Here is a 15446-nt window from a genome sequence, read left to right as displayed (position 1 = left end):
GCATCTTTCTTTTCGGTGATGCAGTATTGTAATGGTAAAGTCTTATTTTGGGCAAAAAGTATATCTTAGTTTAACCAGACCACTGAGCTGATTAATAGCTCTCATAGGGCTGGCCCGAAGGATTAGGTTTATTTTACGTGGCTAAGAACCAACTGGTTACCTAGCAACGGGACCTACAGCTAATTGTGGAATCCGAACCGCATTATGACGAGAAATGAATATCTATCACCAGAAATAAATTCCTCTAATTCTTCATTGGCCGGTCGGAGAGTCGAACGCTAGGCCAACAGCAAGCTAGCCGAGAGCTCTGCCCACCCCTCCAACGAAGAACTCTTATTTTGAGCAACGAGACCATGAATAGTTGTTTTCCTTTAGGAGCCGACGTAAATGTTCCATCACAGAACTATCTTCCGTTAAACCTCAAAGTGTTGACGTTGTGGGTTGTCGAATATATTTTTATATTTCATTTTCAGCAAACAATAAAAATGGCTCTCGTCTTAAAAGTTGAATGGCGAGGTCTTCTTATTGTCCGCGCAAGAGATTCCTGTTTAGGAAGCTTTCCGACTGTGCCAACTGAAATATCGCTCGTGTACTCATTTATCACAGACGAAGGGATTTCTTCAGAGCGCTGGGGCTTGTCTTTAATTTTATCTATATTACTTTTACGGCCTCAACGTGAGAACTGTCAGGTTGATGGGAATGCTCTTGATATCTGCGAATATTTTCGTCCTGAGTTATTGCTCTGCCGTTACAGAAACGTCGTTCCTCACGCTTCCAGTAACTACGTTCGCTTATCATTCTGTCGATGACGTATGCGTAGCCTTCGCGCAGCAGCTTCCTTCCTCCCATTTGAGTCTTGATGATTTCCGTTATGAAGGGTTTGGAAGAACTGAATTATAAAGCGTTAGATCATCAAATGCTCACCACAAATACGAAAGGCTATCTATGATAGAGGTGACAAATTGTGTACTCTGTATAGCCGTCTGGTCATAGCGCAACAAATTGTAGAAATGACCAAGCTTGCCCTAGATGTGGCGAAAATCACATATCAAATGAATGTGCTAGCAGTGTAAGAACTGTGTAAAGAAAGGGCATAGTGATACTGAACATAAAGCATATGATGGCAATAAGTGCATAGTATATAAAGAATATGTGTCAGAAGTAAAAAAAACAATACGTATCACGGCTTTGACTAATAATCTGTGCAATTTAATAAACATACAATCCGTAGGAAATAAAACTAAAACTATTAGAAATCTTATAAATGATCAAAATCTAGATCTATTTGAACCCAGGACAAATTTTAAGTCAGGCCAGAGAGCATTGACGCACTGCGCACCAAGACTATACAACAAATACCTCACACAAGAAGAAATCAAATTTAAACAAGAACTAAACGGTCCTGGTCGTTTCGGCCGTAAGTCACATTAGGCCGTAACATCCAAAACAATGTAAGACGTTATGTTTATGGTATTTACCGTTATGTTTATTTTATTTACCACTATTATTTCATGTTTTACGTACATCCCCAAGGGGCTGGTACTAAACACGGCGCCCAATTTGCACGTAAACGTGCTTACGGCCGAAACGACCCGAATGCGAACTAAAGACTCTCCTATTCTGCAGGAGCTGCGACACTGCACTGACGAGAAAGCACTGAAAGACAATTACAAAATATAAGAAGCACTTGATTTTGAAGACGTACAAGGGCCCGCCAGAGAGGGAATTGTCGCTGTGGAGGGCTGTGCATAAAACCAAACAAAATGAAAGCTTAAACCTCAAGGAAGTTACTGGTTAATGTAGCAAAAGGCAAAGAGTTAGTAAGTAATGTAAACATTTGGTAAGTTCTTAGGCCTAGGTAGCTAACTAGGTAGCTTATTAGTCATTTTGTTTACCTTTGAGTTTAAACAGTCAGTTTTAGTCAGTTAGTCAACTAGATGCTTTATTTGTTGAGTTAGGTCATTGAAAGGGCAGGCATACATGACTTCTCTCTCTCTCTCTCTCTCTCTCTCTCTCTCTCTCTCTCTCTCTCTCTCTCTCTCTCTCTCTCCCTTCGATTTCTTGTCTTTAACGACACGTTGTTCATTCGACACTTTATCCACTCGACACTTTGTCCTCTCGACACTTTTTCCTTCGACAATGTCTGCGCACGGTGTATCACACATAACCAGAACTGAAAAAATACGAGACTTGGTGTATGAACTGACCGCTTTCGACTTTATTTCCAAGCCATTGAAGAAGAGCTAATACACAGAGGTAGAAATCACAATATATACGCTTGGGGGACATTACGGACGAACGTCCAAACCGATGGAGGCTAAGAATTCACATCTGACAGGTGCTCAATGGGAGGGGCTGTCAAATTCATTAGAGATAGAGTCAGGTATACTTTGTTTACGCATGTGGCTTAGAAAAAGTCGAAACCGGTTAGGACCTACACCAAGTCTCATTTTTTCACCTGTGGTGAGAAATGCATATATATATATATATATATATATATATATATATATATATATATATATATATATATATATATATATATATATATAAATATATTTATATGACTGTTAAATATTTTCTGTGTAAACAGAAATCCATCTAATAAAATGTACCCACAAAAACACCAAAAGAGTTGTAAGTTACAGGTATATTTCGGAGGCACTGTCTGTCTCCCTCAACAGGCAGGTAATGAATGAAATAAGTTACAGAGCAGTGGTATTTATACCAATGAAGGAATATTCCAGAAGTCATGAGCTACGTCACTCCTGCTGACAGCTTCTCCTTAATCTTCTTAACTGCTGGTCGGAGGAAGATTTTATCTATCAGATCTGAATCCCAGGCGCCTTTTGAGAGGTTCATCATATTTCTTTGTTTAATCAGTGCTGATTCTGTCATCTGGTTTTTGAACCGACAGTTGCTGCTAATAAACATTCAGTAAGATATGGGCAACAGATGTCACCTATTTTTAACCACATAAACAACCATAATCACATAATAAACTGGAATGTCACGTATAATTTATAGCAGCAATTGCCGGTTCAAAAGCCAAATGATAGAATCAGCACTGATTAAACGAGGAAATACGACGAACCTCTCAAAAGGAGCCTGTGGATTCAGAGCTGATAGATAAAATCTTCCTCCAACCAGCAGTTGAGAAGATTAAAGAGAACTCATGACTTCTGGAATATTCCGTCACTGGCAAAACTACCACTGCTCTGTAACTCTTATTTCATTCATTACCTGCCTGCTGAGGGAGACAGACAGTGTCCCCGAAATATACCTATAATAACTTTCTACCCAAATATATGACAGTCGAAGGAAAACTGACGCTTCTCGATACGTCTATAAAGCAATGAGAGTTTGAAATGAGCTCCAACTCCTCTGGTCTCATTCCTTTCTAACTTCAATTTCTGTTCTTGTCCTTCCTGTTCCTGTTCATCTGTTCGTATTTTTCTGGCGCATGCTTTCATCGAATATCAAAATGTTAGCTGTCAGATCATTTAAATTAAAATTACAAACGAATGTAACGTTGATCAGTTGAGGTTTTTGTTCAATTTAGGGTTTCGTTTTTGCTTGACAAATTTTCAGAAGCACATTGAAATTCAATATCTATGAGTTACAGTAAGGGAACTTAGGCCATTAAAGTAAACCTACATAAATTTAATAAAAAGGAATGCCTGTCGCTCGAACACACACACACTTAACCTCTTGTGATTTTTAAGTAAAAATTGTAGATTAACACGAGCAGTTGATCACTGAAGTTACTTCTGAAAAAAAAAAAAACAGTATCTTAAAAAATGTAATATATATATATATATATATATATATATATATATATATATATATATATATATATATATATATATGTATGTATGTATGTACAGACTGCTGCCATTTCAAATCCCTAGACATTTCATATAATGTATTTGTATATTATATACTGTATATGCATACATATATATATAGATATATATATATATATATATATATATATATATATATATATATATATATATATATATATATATATATATATATATATATATATATAATATGTGTGTGTGTTTAAAGACAGTGAAGTCTGAATACTTCTTTAACTATGGAACCTTAAATAATTACATAGTAAGAACTGAAAAGATTAATTTACAATCACCACATACAACAAGTTGTTGAGTTATTTTTGTCAAGTACTACAAACTTATTGTGAACGCAAATTGTGTTGGTGTTATCTCCTAGGACCTAGACTCTCGTTTTTCCGTGTTGAGAAGTAGCAGGAATCAGTATTGTTCTAATATAGATGAGTATCTGAAGAGAGCTGAGTACAGGCTAGACTATTGTGACCTTTATGAAAAAGGGGCGGAAAGGCTTACGTAGCTTTTTCTTTCAGTGACTATTTTCTCTGTACTCTGTATTGGGACGACTGCAGTTACCAACACACACACACACACACACACACACACACACACACACACACATATATATATATATATATATATATATATATATATATATATATATATATATATATATATATATATATATATATATATATATATATATATATATATATATATATATATATATCATATAAAATATGGAACGTGTGTGAATATATAAAATAAAGATAAAATGGAACGATGAATTTTATAAATAAAGATAAAATCCTTCGTATTTTATATTTGTATATATATATATATATATATATATATATATATATATATATATATATATAATAGAAAATGTTTATACTGTAAACAAGGAGCATGTAGAAGAAATGACACCCTTTATTTAGTATCAGCGGGTTTTCAGAGAGCTTTTGACTTCGTGCACGTGAGAGAATTTCCTGGGGTCATGATGGCATAGATTACTTGTGCAGGTTATAAATGCAGTTGCTAGGGTTTATATAAATGATATAGTAACACTGTATAAACAATATAGAACAAGCAGCATTAAACATAATAAATGCTTAAGTCATGGGTTTAATAGGTCAACGATATTCTTCCTATTGATAACGTACCAGATCATAGAATAGCTAAAAGATACAAAGACAGGATTTAGAAACGAGATTTCTAAGAAGCTTGGCATTGCAGATAACATATATAGAAGGCATAAAATTTCTTACAGAACTAAAATAAAGTAGGAGACCCGCAGTGCAATAAAATAAAAATGCCAAGAGGCATGAATTATTGATTATTCCACAGATTGCTTCAGAGGACACTGAAATGACCTCTTAATATTAAGACAAAACGCATGGGAAACACGTAGGCTACCTTAGCTGCACTGGAAGCGACTAGCAATGACAACTTTTAAGTATTCCCGGAAATGATGAAGCTCACCAAAAAGAATTAAGATGCGAAATGTAGATGGCCAAGTTTATAGAGCAGTACTGAAAGCACCAAAGCATATACCAGGGAGCGCCCTAAGTTCTGAAATAGGGACGTCTTCCAGTCACTGAAGTTATGAAGAGCAAGTTATTTTATCTGTAGTATACTCGCGAAAGTCTCTTATTTGCGATAACCCAGAACCAATAAGAAAACAAAAAATAACCTTGGCTCACACTATTTAAAGATAATATGACGATGTTGGACCTGAATTCAAGGTTAGACGAGGGGATTAAATTAAAACCACCAAAAGAAATTATAAACACTGAACGAAAACGCTTGGAAAAGAGATGTTATTGAAAATTCACCATTTATTACACATAAGAAATAAGAAGAAGAATCTTGACACCGAAAAATGGTGATAATCAGTAGAAATAAGCTGAAAAGAAAAGATCTAAAGGAGAGGAATAGATCTTTTGTAGCATTTTCGGCTGTACTGCCCAACGTGCAGTAATACAGGGACCAGATTTACCTTCATGCAAAAGCCATATCAGGAAGAAAGATGAAACAAAAGCTATCTGAAGTGTCATTCGTTTTTAAAAAGGGAGCCGTTACAAAGGGTGCTCTCTCTATTACTACTATTACTGTTTACGGTTTACGCGATGAGTTGATGTAATTTTGTAGTGACGGCTTTTATATCGCTTTAAGCATAGAACACAGGATTGAGTTATTCATAAAATTTGGTGAGTCATCTGCTTTTGTTTAGCTAAATGATGAATTGAAGAGTTTAATGGTGTGGTTTTCTTTAGGCCAAAGGTTGGTAGAACTAGCCTAAGCAATAGCCTACCTCGTGGGCTGTTACTTTGGGAATTGATTTTTTTTAGTATTTTGGGCGTTTATTAAGAATTCACCGTCATCCTTTGTCTGTCGACTAATTAACCTCAGAAGTTCTATCGCGCATGTGCAGTGTTATAGGGGAGCTTTTGGTGAAAAGTGGTGTCTTTCACGTCGGGTTGATTGTCCAGGGGGCGGAGCCCCCCCGAACTAAGGCACACGGGGTAGATCTAAGTAGTAGCTCCGCGGCGGCGATTTCCTTCTAACTTGACTTTTTCTACAGTTTTCAGGTTGCTAATTATGGATTTACCTTCAATTTTTGTCACACGAACGCAATTAACCTGTAATTAACCCCTGAAGTCCACCCAACAGGGGGTTTCCATACGCGATCTTCACAAGACAGGGCGCGGGTATATACGTCTGTTTGGAACGGTTCATATCCCGTCCGGCAAGCACAATAACTTGTTAACGTGGGTACCCCGGGCCAGTACTAAACACGGTGAAGGGACATTCCATTTGGCCGACAACAAACAAATGCACTGCCAGTATCAGAAGCCCTAAAAGTGTAGGAAAAACCAGTTTCCATGGTAAAAACAGGCGCAGAGCTAATACATAGAATTACTAAACACAGCTTGCTAGGTTAGGTTAGTTAGGTTAGGTTAGGTTAGTATAGTTCCTTTTATAATAGGTTTCCGTAGGCAACACCTTCTTGAAACATATGGCTCCCTGATGACTTGAGTGGAACCATTCCATAACAGCAACATGGCGTTCCGGTCTTTCTCCCAATGTTTCCAAAACCCCGCGTTCCCAAAGGGTCCCCAGCCATGTTGGGTAGATATGAGGGTAATAATAATTGACCGACAATAAACAACGCCACCTCCTTCACCGGCAACACTAAAAGTACAGGAAAATCAATTTCCAATTTCTGTGCGGAGTTCTTACTTAGAATTACCGTTAGTTGCCTCGGTTTCACTCCCCCTGAACCCCCCCTCCCCTCCCCTTCAGCTTAACCCAGAACACCAGTTCCTCACCTAGCCCTAGACCCACCACCTAACCTAACCTAGGGCACTACAAATGAATAATAAGGTTGTAGTCTAGCCAACGTCACCCACCCTAGGGCACCAGGTCCTTATCCTAGTGCCTGATATCAGTTTGAAAATATTCCATAAGCATAGCTTAAACTAGGGTTGCCACCTTGAGCTCAGAAAAATACAGAACATACAGTAATTGCATAACGCCCTTTCAGCTGGGGCATTCTGAGGCTGTGTGCAGCTTGTGCAGCTGACATGAAGACATGTTTCATAAAATCTGAGGACTGGAAGATCACTTCTCAAGTTGTCAGTTATCAGTGAAGTGACAAGTCTATAGAAATTCAAAACTAAATGACATGCTGTGACACAGGCAATGAAATAATATATACAGTATATGTATACCCAAGTTTATTTTATACAGTTCCTCGTTGGGCGGTCGAGTTCCTCACACTTTGCTGGGCCTGCGTTCGATTCTCCGACCCACCAATGAAGAATTAGAGAAGTTATTTCTGGTGATAGAAATTCATTTCCCGCTATAATGTGGTTCGGTTTCCACAATAACCTGTAGGTCCCGTTGCTAGGTAACCAACTGGTTCTTAGCCACTAATCCTTAACCAGCCCTAGGAGAGCTGTTAATCAGCTCAGTGGTCTCACCTAAACTAAGGTATACTTAACTTTATTCCTTCAGAACCATAAAAAAATGCAGGATTTATTTCCACTGCTAAACTACAATAGCCATTGAAAAGTAACATCATAGAAATTTTCAGTGAATCAGGGAAACAGGCTATGGATATCGGTCATTCCCTGCTGGGGAGAGGGTGGGGGCTAAGGGTAATGGGTTAGTGGGTGGCGAGACTGACCTCTCGGCTCATGAGTCATATTATGCCGTGCCATCTTGCGCGTATTTTACCTTATCTCGACAAACACATAATTTTGCAGTCTGGGAAGATTGATTGAAAAAATAAACTCATGTAATTTTAAAATAATAACATTCAGACATCCAAATACAGAACAAATGGCGTTCTGTATTGGTTCAATTAACATCTCGCTCTCCAATACAGAACGAATCTACAGAACAGGTGGCAACCCTAGCTTAAACTGAATTGGAACTATCAGTAGGACTGATAGACTGGTCAGGACCTTCCCTAGATGCTAAAGGCTGCTGGGTGTCAGACTGTGGAGGGTTAATCACTGGTTTACGAACAAAATTTACTTCCATGGTGGAAGGTGAGAGCCTTCCTAGGTGGCATCTTTAACATCATTAACCAGCAGATTACAGCCCCGTCTTTTCTTAATCTCCCCAAGTTTCACTGTAGCACTACAATACCATAATTGCCATTCTTTCCTATACTTTTAGGAAGAATTGCACTTGCAACACTGCAAAGAATTAGGTAAAACACAGAGTTCCCAAAGAGCATGTGTGTGAGGAAGGCAAAATTTGTTGTTGGATTTAGTAAAGCTGCCAAAAATAATCCCTGGCACCTTATTTCCAAAGTGCCGCATAGTTTGTGGAACTTGCAGTAATAAAAAAAATCACATTTCATAATTTTTGGATGTACCCTAAGTTTTGGACGAGAATAACAGAAGACATTCCAGATGCATAAGCCATCCTTACTCACTTACTTACTTAAACTAACCAAACGAAAAGGAAACCCACCTATCTGCCCAGGATGAAGAAGAATTAGGAAGTAGGAGAGTTAGATTTAAGGATGGGGTGGGAGGAAGGCTATTCTCAAGAAACCTCACCAGTATATTTTTAGGAGTAGGGAAGACATGCAACTCTTTTATTGCTAAAACAAGATAAAGGATTTTTGTTAATGTTAATTATTGTGAGATTGTTCTGTTTTGCTTTATATTATACAGTATTTTACCTTATTGTATTTTATTTGTACTGTACATATTTGATTTGAATTTTATAGGTCTGAAACGCATCTACAACTTAAGGATAAAGACTTTACAATTGATCCTCAGTTTCGTTAGTTTTGGTATTTTAGACTTGATTAATTTTGGAATTCTTGTTTAAGCATTTTTAGAGGGTTTTAAGTATTTGCGGATCTTAGCTATTTGGCGGGGGGGTGCGGTACGCATCCCCCGCGAACACTGGATTTTACGGAGCTTTTTGGCCGTTCACAGAAACACAGAGATGACTAGCATGGCCTAGAAATTTAAAGAAAACTTTAGAAATTGCATAAAATTCATGCACAGGTTATCTGTGATTTATTTCATCATTAAAATACAGTACTGTAAACACAAATCAGTTATAATAAACAGCAGACAATGTTGTCTATAGTTGAGAAAAATGGTAACAAGGGCAAAGCTGTAGCTGATGTGCGTAGGGTCGGTAATGTAGATAAAAGTTGAGAATCATACCACAGGTATAAGTTTTTAAAATATTTGTCGTTTACTAACATGAATACTCACACAACTTTTTAAAAAATTAGTTCACAAAAGAACTGATGATGTGCATGCCCTGTTGGGGGATGCCAGCATCCTTGTCAGCTCCCATCCTCACTCACAGGTTTGTCTCGTGCGATAATCAGTAGCTTTTGTGGTTCTTGTATCAAGTGTGATACATCTGTAAAATCTTTAATTCAGTCATGACCCAAAAGCATAAAGTAACAAGCACTTGCAGTGCTACCAGAAAGCCAAAAGAAATAAAGGCCCTACAAGAAGGGATGGAATTTTTATGTACAGTGGCACCTTGACACACAAGTTCAATTTGTTCCTTGACCGAGCTCGTAGATCAAATCAAATTTCCCCAATAAAATGAATGGAACTATTATTAATCTGTTCCAGCCCCCCCAGGAAACACACCACTTTTGTTTGTTACATGTTTTTAAATAAGAAAAATGTACAGTACTTTATAAATAACAAATAATGTATAAAAAATGACAGTACATTATTAAGTGAATGTTAAAAAATAAACTTAGTTTTATTAAGTGTACCTTGCCTTGAGGATCACACGAAAAACCTGGCGGAGGCGGAGCATTGAGACAAGCAGGCTAGTGAGTGTCTCAGTGGGTACAGAGGGTGGTGGTGGTGGGAGGCAGGAGATCGACAGAGGAGGTTTTTTCACATCATGCTCTATCACTAACTTAACTTACTCACTACACGCTTAATGCGACATTGCTAAATTTAACTTACACGCTATGCTACACTTTAATTTTTTTATTTTTTATTTTATATATACTGCATATATTTTTTTTTCACTTAATCTTCTTCTTCTTCTTCACTGACTTTTGCCTTTTTCACCACACTTTCCTCGCTTTCAAGTGCAGGCCGTTTGACTAAAATCCTGTCCAAGGAGGTTTGTTTCTTCCGGTCTTTCAAAATTTTTAAAAAATGAGGTAAAGTAAACGTACCACACTCCCCCACGAATAGCTAAAACCCGCAAATACTTAGAACCCTTCTAAAAACACTTAGAACTGCCTATTTTGATAGTTCAAATAGACACAAAACAAACTAAAAATGCTTATACAGGTATTATCCTACTTACGATGGGGTTAGGTTCCAAAAAAATCATCGTTTGTTGGAAAAAACATAAGAAATATCAAAATGTATCTCGAACATAGCCTAGCCTACACTAGGGTATTCAGTACCATGTATACATATATGGTAGCCTAGCCTACACTATAAAGTATACTCTATACATACACGGTATAATAATTGAATATCAGCTAATTCTGGAGGTTAATGCAAAGAGAAATTGAATAACAAGAATTAGCTTAGCCTACACTATTGTACATTGTATACATATATAAAATGTTATGCCTTATCTCACTATACCCAATAATATTGTATATATTCTTATATTGCTTTTGTATTATAAATTGTGGTCATAGCGATCAATGTTTTGGTTTGGAAATCATTTATGCGGTGTTTATTTTGCCGCATTTAATTCAGTTCAGAGCGTTTTTCTTGCTTCTAGGTAGCATAAATGAATCTCTAGATGCTTTATTTATATGGGGGCAAGGTTATTTTTCTTTATACAAAGTGTTTTTAAGTTGAAATATAACTAAAATACATCTCATTGTGAAATTAATTTATCTATTTTTTCGTTAATGGATGACGATGGCCGTTTGGGGACGTTTGTTTTGCGTAAAAAAAATTCAAGATTTGATTCGTTATTTTCACTTGATTTCACCATAATACGAGCTTTACGTATTTATCGTTTATCGGCATAAAAATAACAGTACAGTAATGTGTTCTTTCATGCCCAGTAGTTTTGATTAGAATACTTTCTCTCCAATTTGTCAGTTTCTCGTTGTGCTCCTCCACGAGGTCTTCAATGTCTTCTTCATCCACTTCCAGGGCCATGGACTTTTCAAGGGACACAATATTCTTCACCACTAGCTCTTCAGGTTCAAATCCTTTGAAGTCCTGTGTGGACACAACCTCAGGCCACAGCTTCTTCCGTGCAGAATTTAAGGTCCTCCTTGTAACACCCTGCCAGGCCAAGTCAATAATTTTGAGGCAGGTCACGTTATTGTAGTGATCCTTCCAGAGCTCTCAAGGGTGGAGAGCTTTTTGAATTTTGAAATCACCTGTGGTCCATGGGCTGCAGGTTAGGGTTGGTGTTGGGTGGAAGGCAGAGGACCTCGATAAACTTGAATTCTTCACAGATGTTGTCTGTGAGGGTTGGTGTTTGCACGGGAGCACTATCGAGAACAAGAAGGGCTTTCAGAAGTAAGTTATTTTTAGTGAGGTAATTCTTGATGGTTGTACCAACGACCATGTTTGACAAAGATATCCCTGGTGACCCGCGTCTTTGAGTTTGCCCTCCACATAACCTGCAGATTTTCTTTGGTTACCTTATGAGACTTGAAGGCTCTGGGGTTTTCTGAGGATGCACAGGTAGTGGCTTAATCTTGCAGTCGCCACTCGCATTCGTGCACAGCACAAGGGTTAACCTATCCTTCATAGGTTTGTGGCCTGGCAAGCTCTTCTCCTCTGCTGTTATATAGGTCCTCCTCTGCATCTTTTTCCAGAAGAGCTCTCATCACAGTTGAAGACTTGCTGGGCGACGGATCCTTCGGCTTCTACCAGTTTGGCAAAACTTTTAACAAACTCTGCAGCTGCCTTCACGTCGGAGCTTGCTGCCTCACCATGCTTGATGACGGAGTGAATGTTAGTCCTCTTTTTAAAATTATCAAACCAGCCCCGACTGGCTTTGAATGACTCTTCCTGTGCCTCATCCATCGATGTTCCCGGCATCTTCCGCACCAAATCTGTATAGATGTCTTGTGCCTGGAACATGATGCTCTCCGTCACAGTATCTCCTGTAAGCTAAGCTCAGCCACACCAACAACAACTCCACCTCTTCAGCTTAACACCCTTGGCAACAACAACTCCTTCTGCTTTCAAAATTGTACAGAAAATCCAGGCTCCCGGTTTACTGAAATAATCTTAACACCCAAGGTTGGCGCTTTTCAAATATATTCATCAGAAATTATTTCCTGCCTTTATCAACTCCTTCTCCGAATGGAAGAAATATGGCCCCAAAACGGCAGAATAATCAAAATTTTTTTATGTAAAACTCAATAATAATGCAGTTTACAGAAAAGAGCATTAAAAGTAAGGTTTTCTTATGATTTTTATGATTTTCGACAATTTTCCGGCTTACAACGATTTTAGGGTTCTGCCAAGCCCCGTAAACAACTGCCTGTACTACCTTGAAGCCCATTGTGTTTTGTTTTCTTTGATTTCACGCTTCATCTCTAAGGCAATCGGCCTTTTCTTCTTTTCAGCACTGGTCTGGACACTCACTCTCTTAGGACCCCTGGTGAAAACCAAGGAATGTTCCAAAATACAGGGACAAAGCGAGAAATGCTACAAGATGCTGCAGAGATGCTTGTAAGGCAAGGTAACCATGTGAACTGAATGAGATCGCACGGCTCGGGCAGCGAAGTGCTGGCAATGGCGGACGCACTGGGAGATGGCATCCCCCAGGCTTGCTGGCTCGTAGCTCAAATCTCGGCTTACTTCTTGAAGCAAAAAATCATGAGCATGCCGGCTCATATCTCTGAAAACTCCTACGTTGGTTCACTGGTAAGATAAGGTGTGACTGTATTCTACATTCTTAAGACCCATATGCAGCAGTTGCTTGTGATTATGTTGTCAATGAGTCAGCTGTAATATACATACATACATAAGAAGGAAAAGTCAGTCCATTCAGTCATTGCTACAGCCACGCTAGGGAGTGCAGAAGCAATGCATCATGCAAAACTCTGAGCTCTCTCATGTGTGTTTGTGTGAAAATGGCTACTTTTGTGTGGATGCAGGATTGCTAAGATAAAATGGTCTGAGAAAACTGTCATTATGTAACTCTCCATGGCAAGTAGAAGGCGAATGATACAGCTCTCCAGATTCAAAGCCACTAAAGGTTGACTTGATCATTCCAGGAGGAGGTTTGGATTATGAAATGCAAAGATTACAGGAGAAGCAGCTTCTGCTAACCAAGAAGAATCTAAGGAGTTTCCAGTCATCGAGAAATGTATAGAGTAGTCAGGTTTATAATCAGAGCAGCCCTGATTTATAAAGCCACTAATCCCTAAGCCTTGAAGGGAAATGATAAATTCCAACTGTTGAGATTTTTGGACGCATAACAGGAAAGCATCGAATCAGTCCCAGAACACTTAGCACTATGGTTTCGTATTTGCTAAGTCCTGAAAGCCTGAAGATACCTCACCAGTGAGAGATTTTGTCTCTTCAAGGCAGAATTTCCTTTCTTAAAGAATTGCAGAGAGATTGGCATGTAGGCAGTGTATAGTATTTTGTCTCGATCCATAAGGTCACACGCATTTCAATTTATATACATAGGCAACCTCTGTGATACATATGTTAAGCCAGAGGGATTTAGAACTCACTGTAAGAGACAGTGAGGTACTGGGTTGGGAACCTGTAATGAGCTGAAACTTAAAATGTGTTAGATGGCTTAACGAAAGAAGAAATATATGTACATTACAGTACAGTAGTCTTCTAAAAAGCAATAAGTGAAACTTACAGTCGATGTTATTTTTATTGTAAGTTTAGCCAACTCCACAAATCATAAAAGAGTAAACAGAAGTCTTGACAAAGGGAGGAGTTTATAAACAATGCCTGCACTGGTAGAACAAAGAGAAGTAAAACAAGAATGCTACCACAGGATACCTGGAAGGGTGAGGATTCCTCTTCTTCTTTGGTTGCATTTCCAGGGTGGGGTGATTTTAAAGTAAACTTTGTTTGTAATGAATCGTATTTTGTTCTAAAAATGTCAGTTTGTAGTCGTTGTTTTAGAATTTCTTCTACAACATATGTTTATTATTTTCAGATTGTTAGGGTCAAAATATTCAAGCATGGTACCATCATCATTATTGAGAAGTACTTTCAGCATTCTGAGGAGACATGTTAATTTGTGTAAAAGATCTCGCTCCCTCTTTTTGACCACAAGGCCAACAAATGTCTACGTTACCTCCAACTACAGCTCTGGTAAGTTTGTCAAATTGTTGAATATCTTAATAAAAAAATTGTTCATTGGAGATTTTTTGGTATGTCTGATAGTATCGCACCCTGTTTGTAAATGTTATTGATACTCTAAGATCCTAAGTTAATTATTCTCTAATGGTCATGTGTTTTATCCAGTGTACATGATAAATATGTTTTGGCATAGAAAACCCATCATTTTACGAATGCCTTTAGGTCATGCTGGATCCTTTTCGAGACATTCAGAAAAGAAGAATTTAGCTTGGTCTGCTATACTTCAAGGAACCCAGATCCCTCTACCACAGCACAGTAAATGGTCATTTGAAGTGTGTTTGTCAGATGAAACAGACATTCTTGGCTTTGCTCCCCAGGCTAAGATCATTGCAATTGGAACTGAACTGACTTTGTATGTTGTATGTCAACCAGACAGCAATCCGCATCCAGCCCTCTTCAAGGATAACATCAGATGTATGGTCTTGACACAAAAAAAGACTTGCACGTAAGTTTTGTAAGACTGAGGCCCTCAAAAGGCACCTGTTTGTAAGGTGGTAGGAGTGATGCTGGGCAGTTCCACCATGGTGGCTTGCATGGATCAGTTGGCTGTGGAGATCTCATGGGCAGAAGATCACAGTGTCGTTAACCCTTAGGGAAACATAGTGTAGTAGACAACACAATAAGGAGAGGTGGTCCTTGCATCCTGAGGTCTGTAGCATGCTTTGGAGATGATGGGGAACACATTTAGTCGACCTGTTTTCTGCTAGCCTGAGTTACCAACTTCCAGACTGCTCTCAGCCTTGCC

The 15446-nt window shown here is 38.3% G+C and overlaps 1 protein-coding gene across 1 annotated transcript in view; it reads left to right on the top strand.

The window, feature by feature from the left end:
• The first annotated feature begins 5737 nt into the window (after positions 1 to 5737).
• The window catches only part of LOC136850503 (uncharacterized), a 44669-nt gene continuing 34960 nt past the window's right edge, over positions 5738 to 15446 (top strand). Inside the window, exons 1-2 of the mRNA XM_067124072.1 lie at positions 5738 to 6064; positions 14496 to 14653. Coding sequence (XP_066980173.1) covers positions 14521 to 14653 — 133 coding nt within the window. The 5' untranslated portion in view covers positions 5738 to 6064; positions 14496 to 14520. The remainder of the gene's footprint in view (positions 6065 to 14495; positions 14654 to 15446) is intronic.

The sequence above is a fragment of the Macrobrachium rosenbergii genome, chromosome 22 (assembly GCF_040412425.1).
Source record: "Macrobrachium rosenbergii isolate ZJJX-2024 chromosome 22, ASM4041242v1, whole genome shotgun sequence".
In the NCBI taxonomy this organism is placed as follows: Eukaryota; Metazoa; Arthropoda; class Malacostraca; order Decapoda; family Palaemonidae; genus Macrobrachium; species Macrobrachium rosenbergii.
The sequence above is the reverse complement of the archived record's forward strand: the minus strand, read 5'-3'. Positions and strand labels throughout refer to the sequence as shown.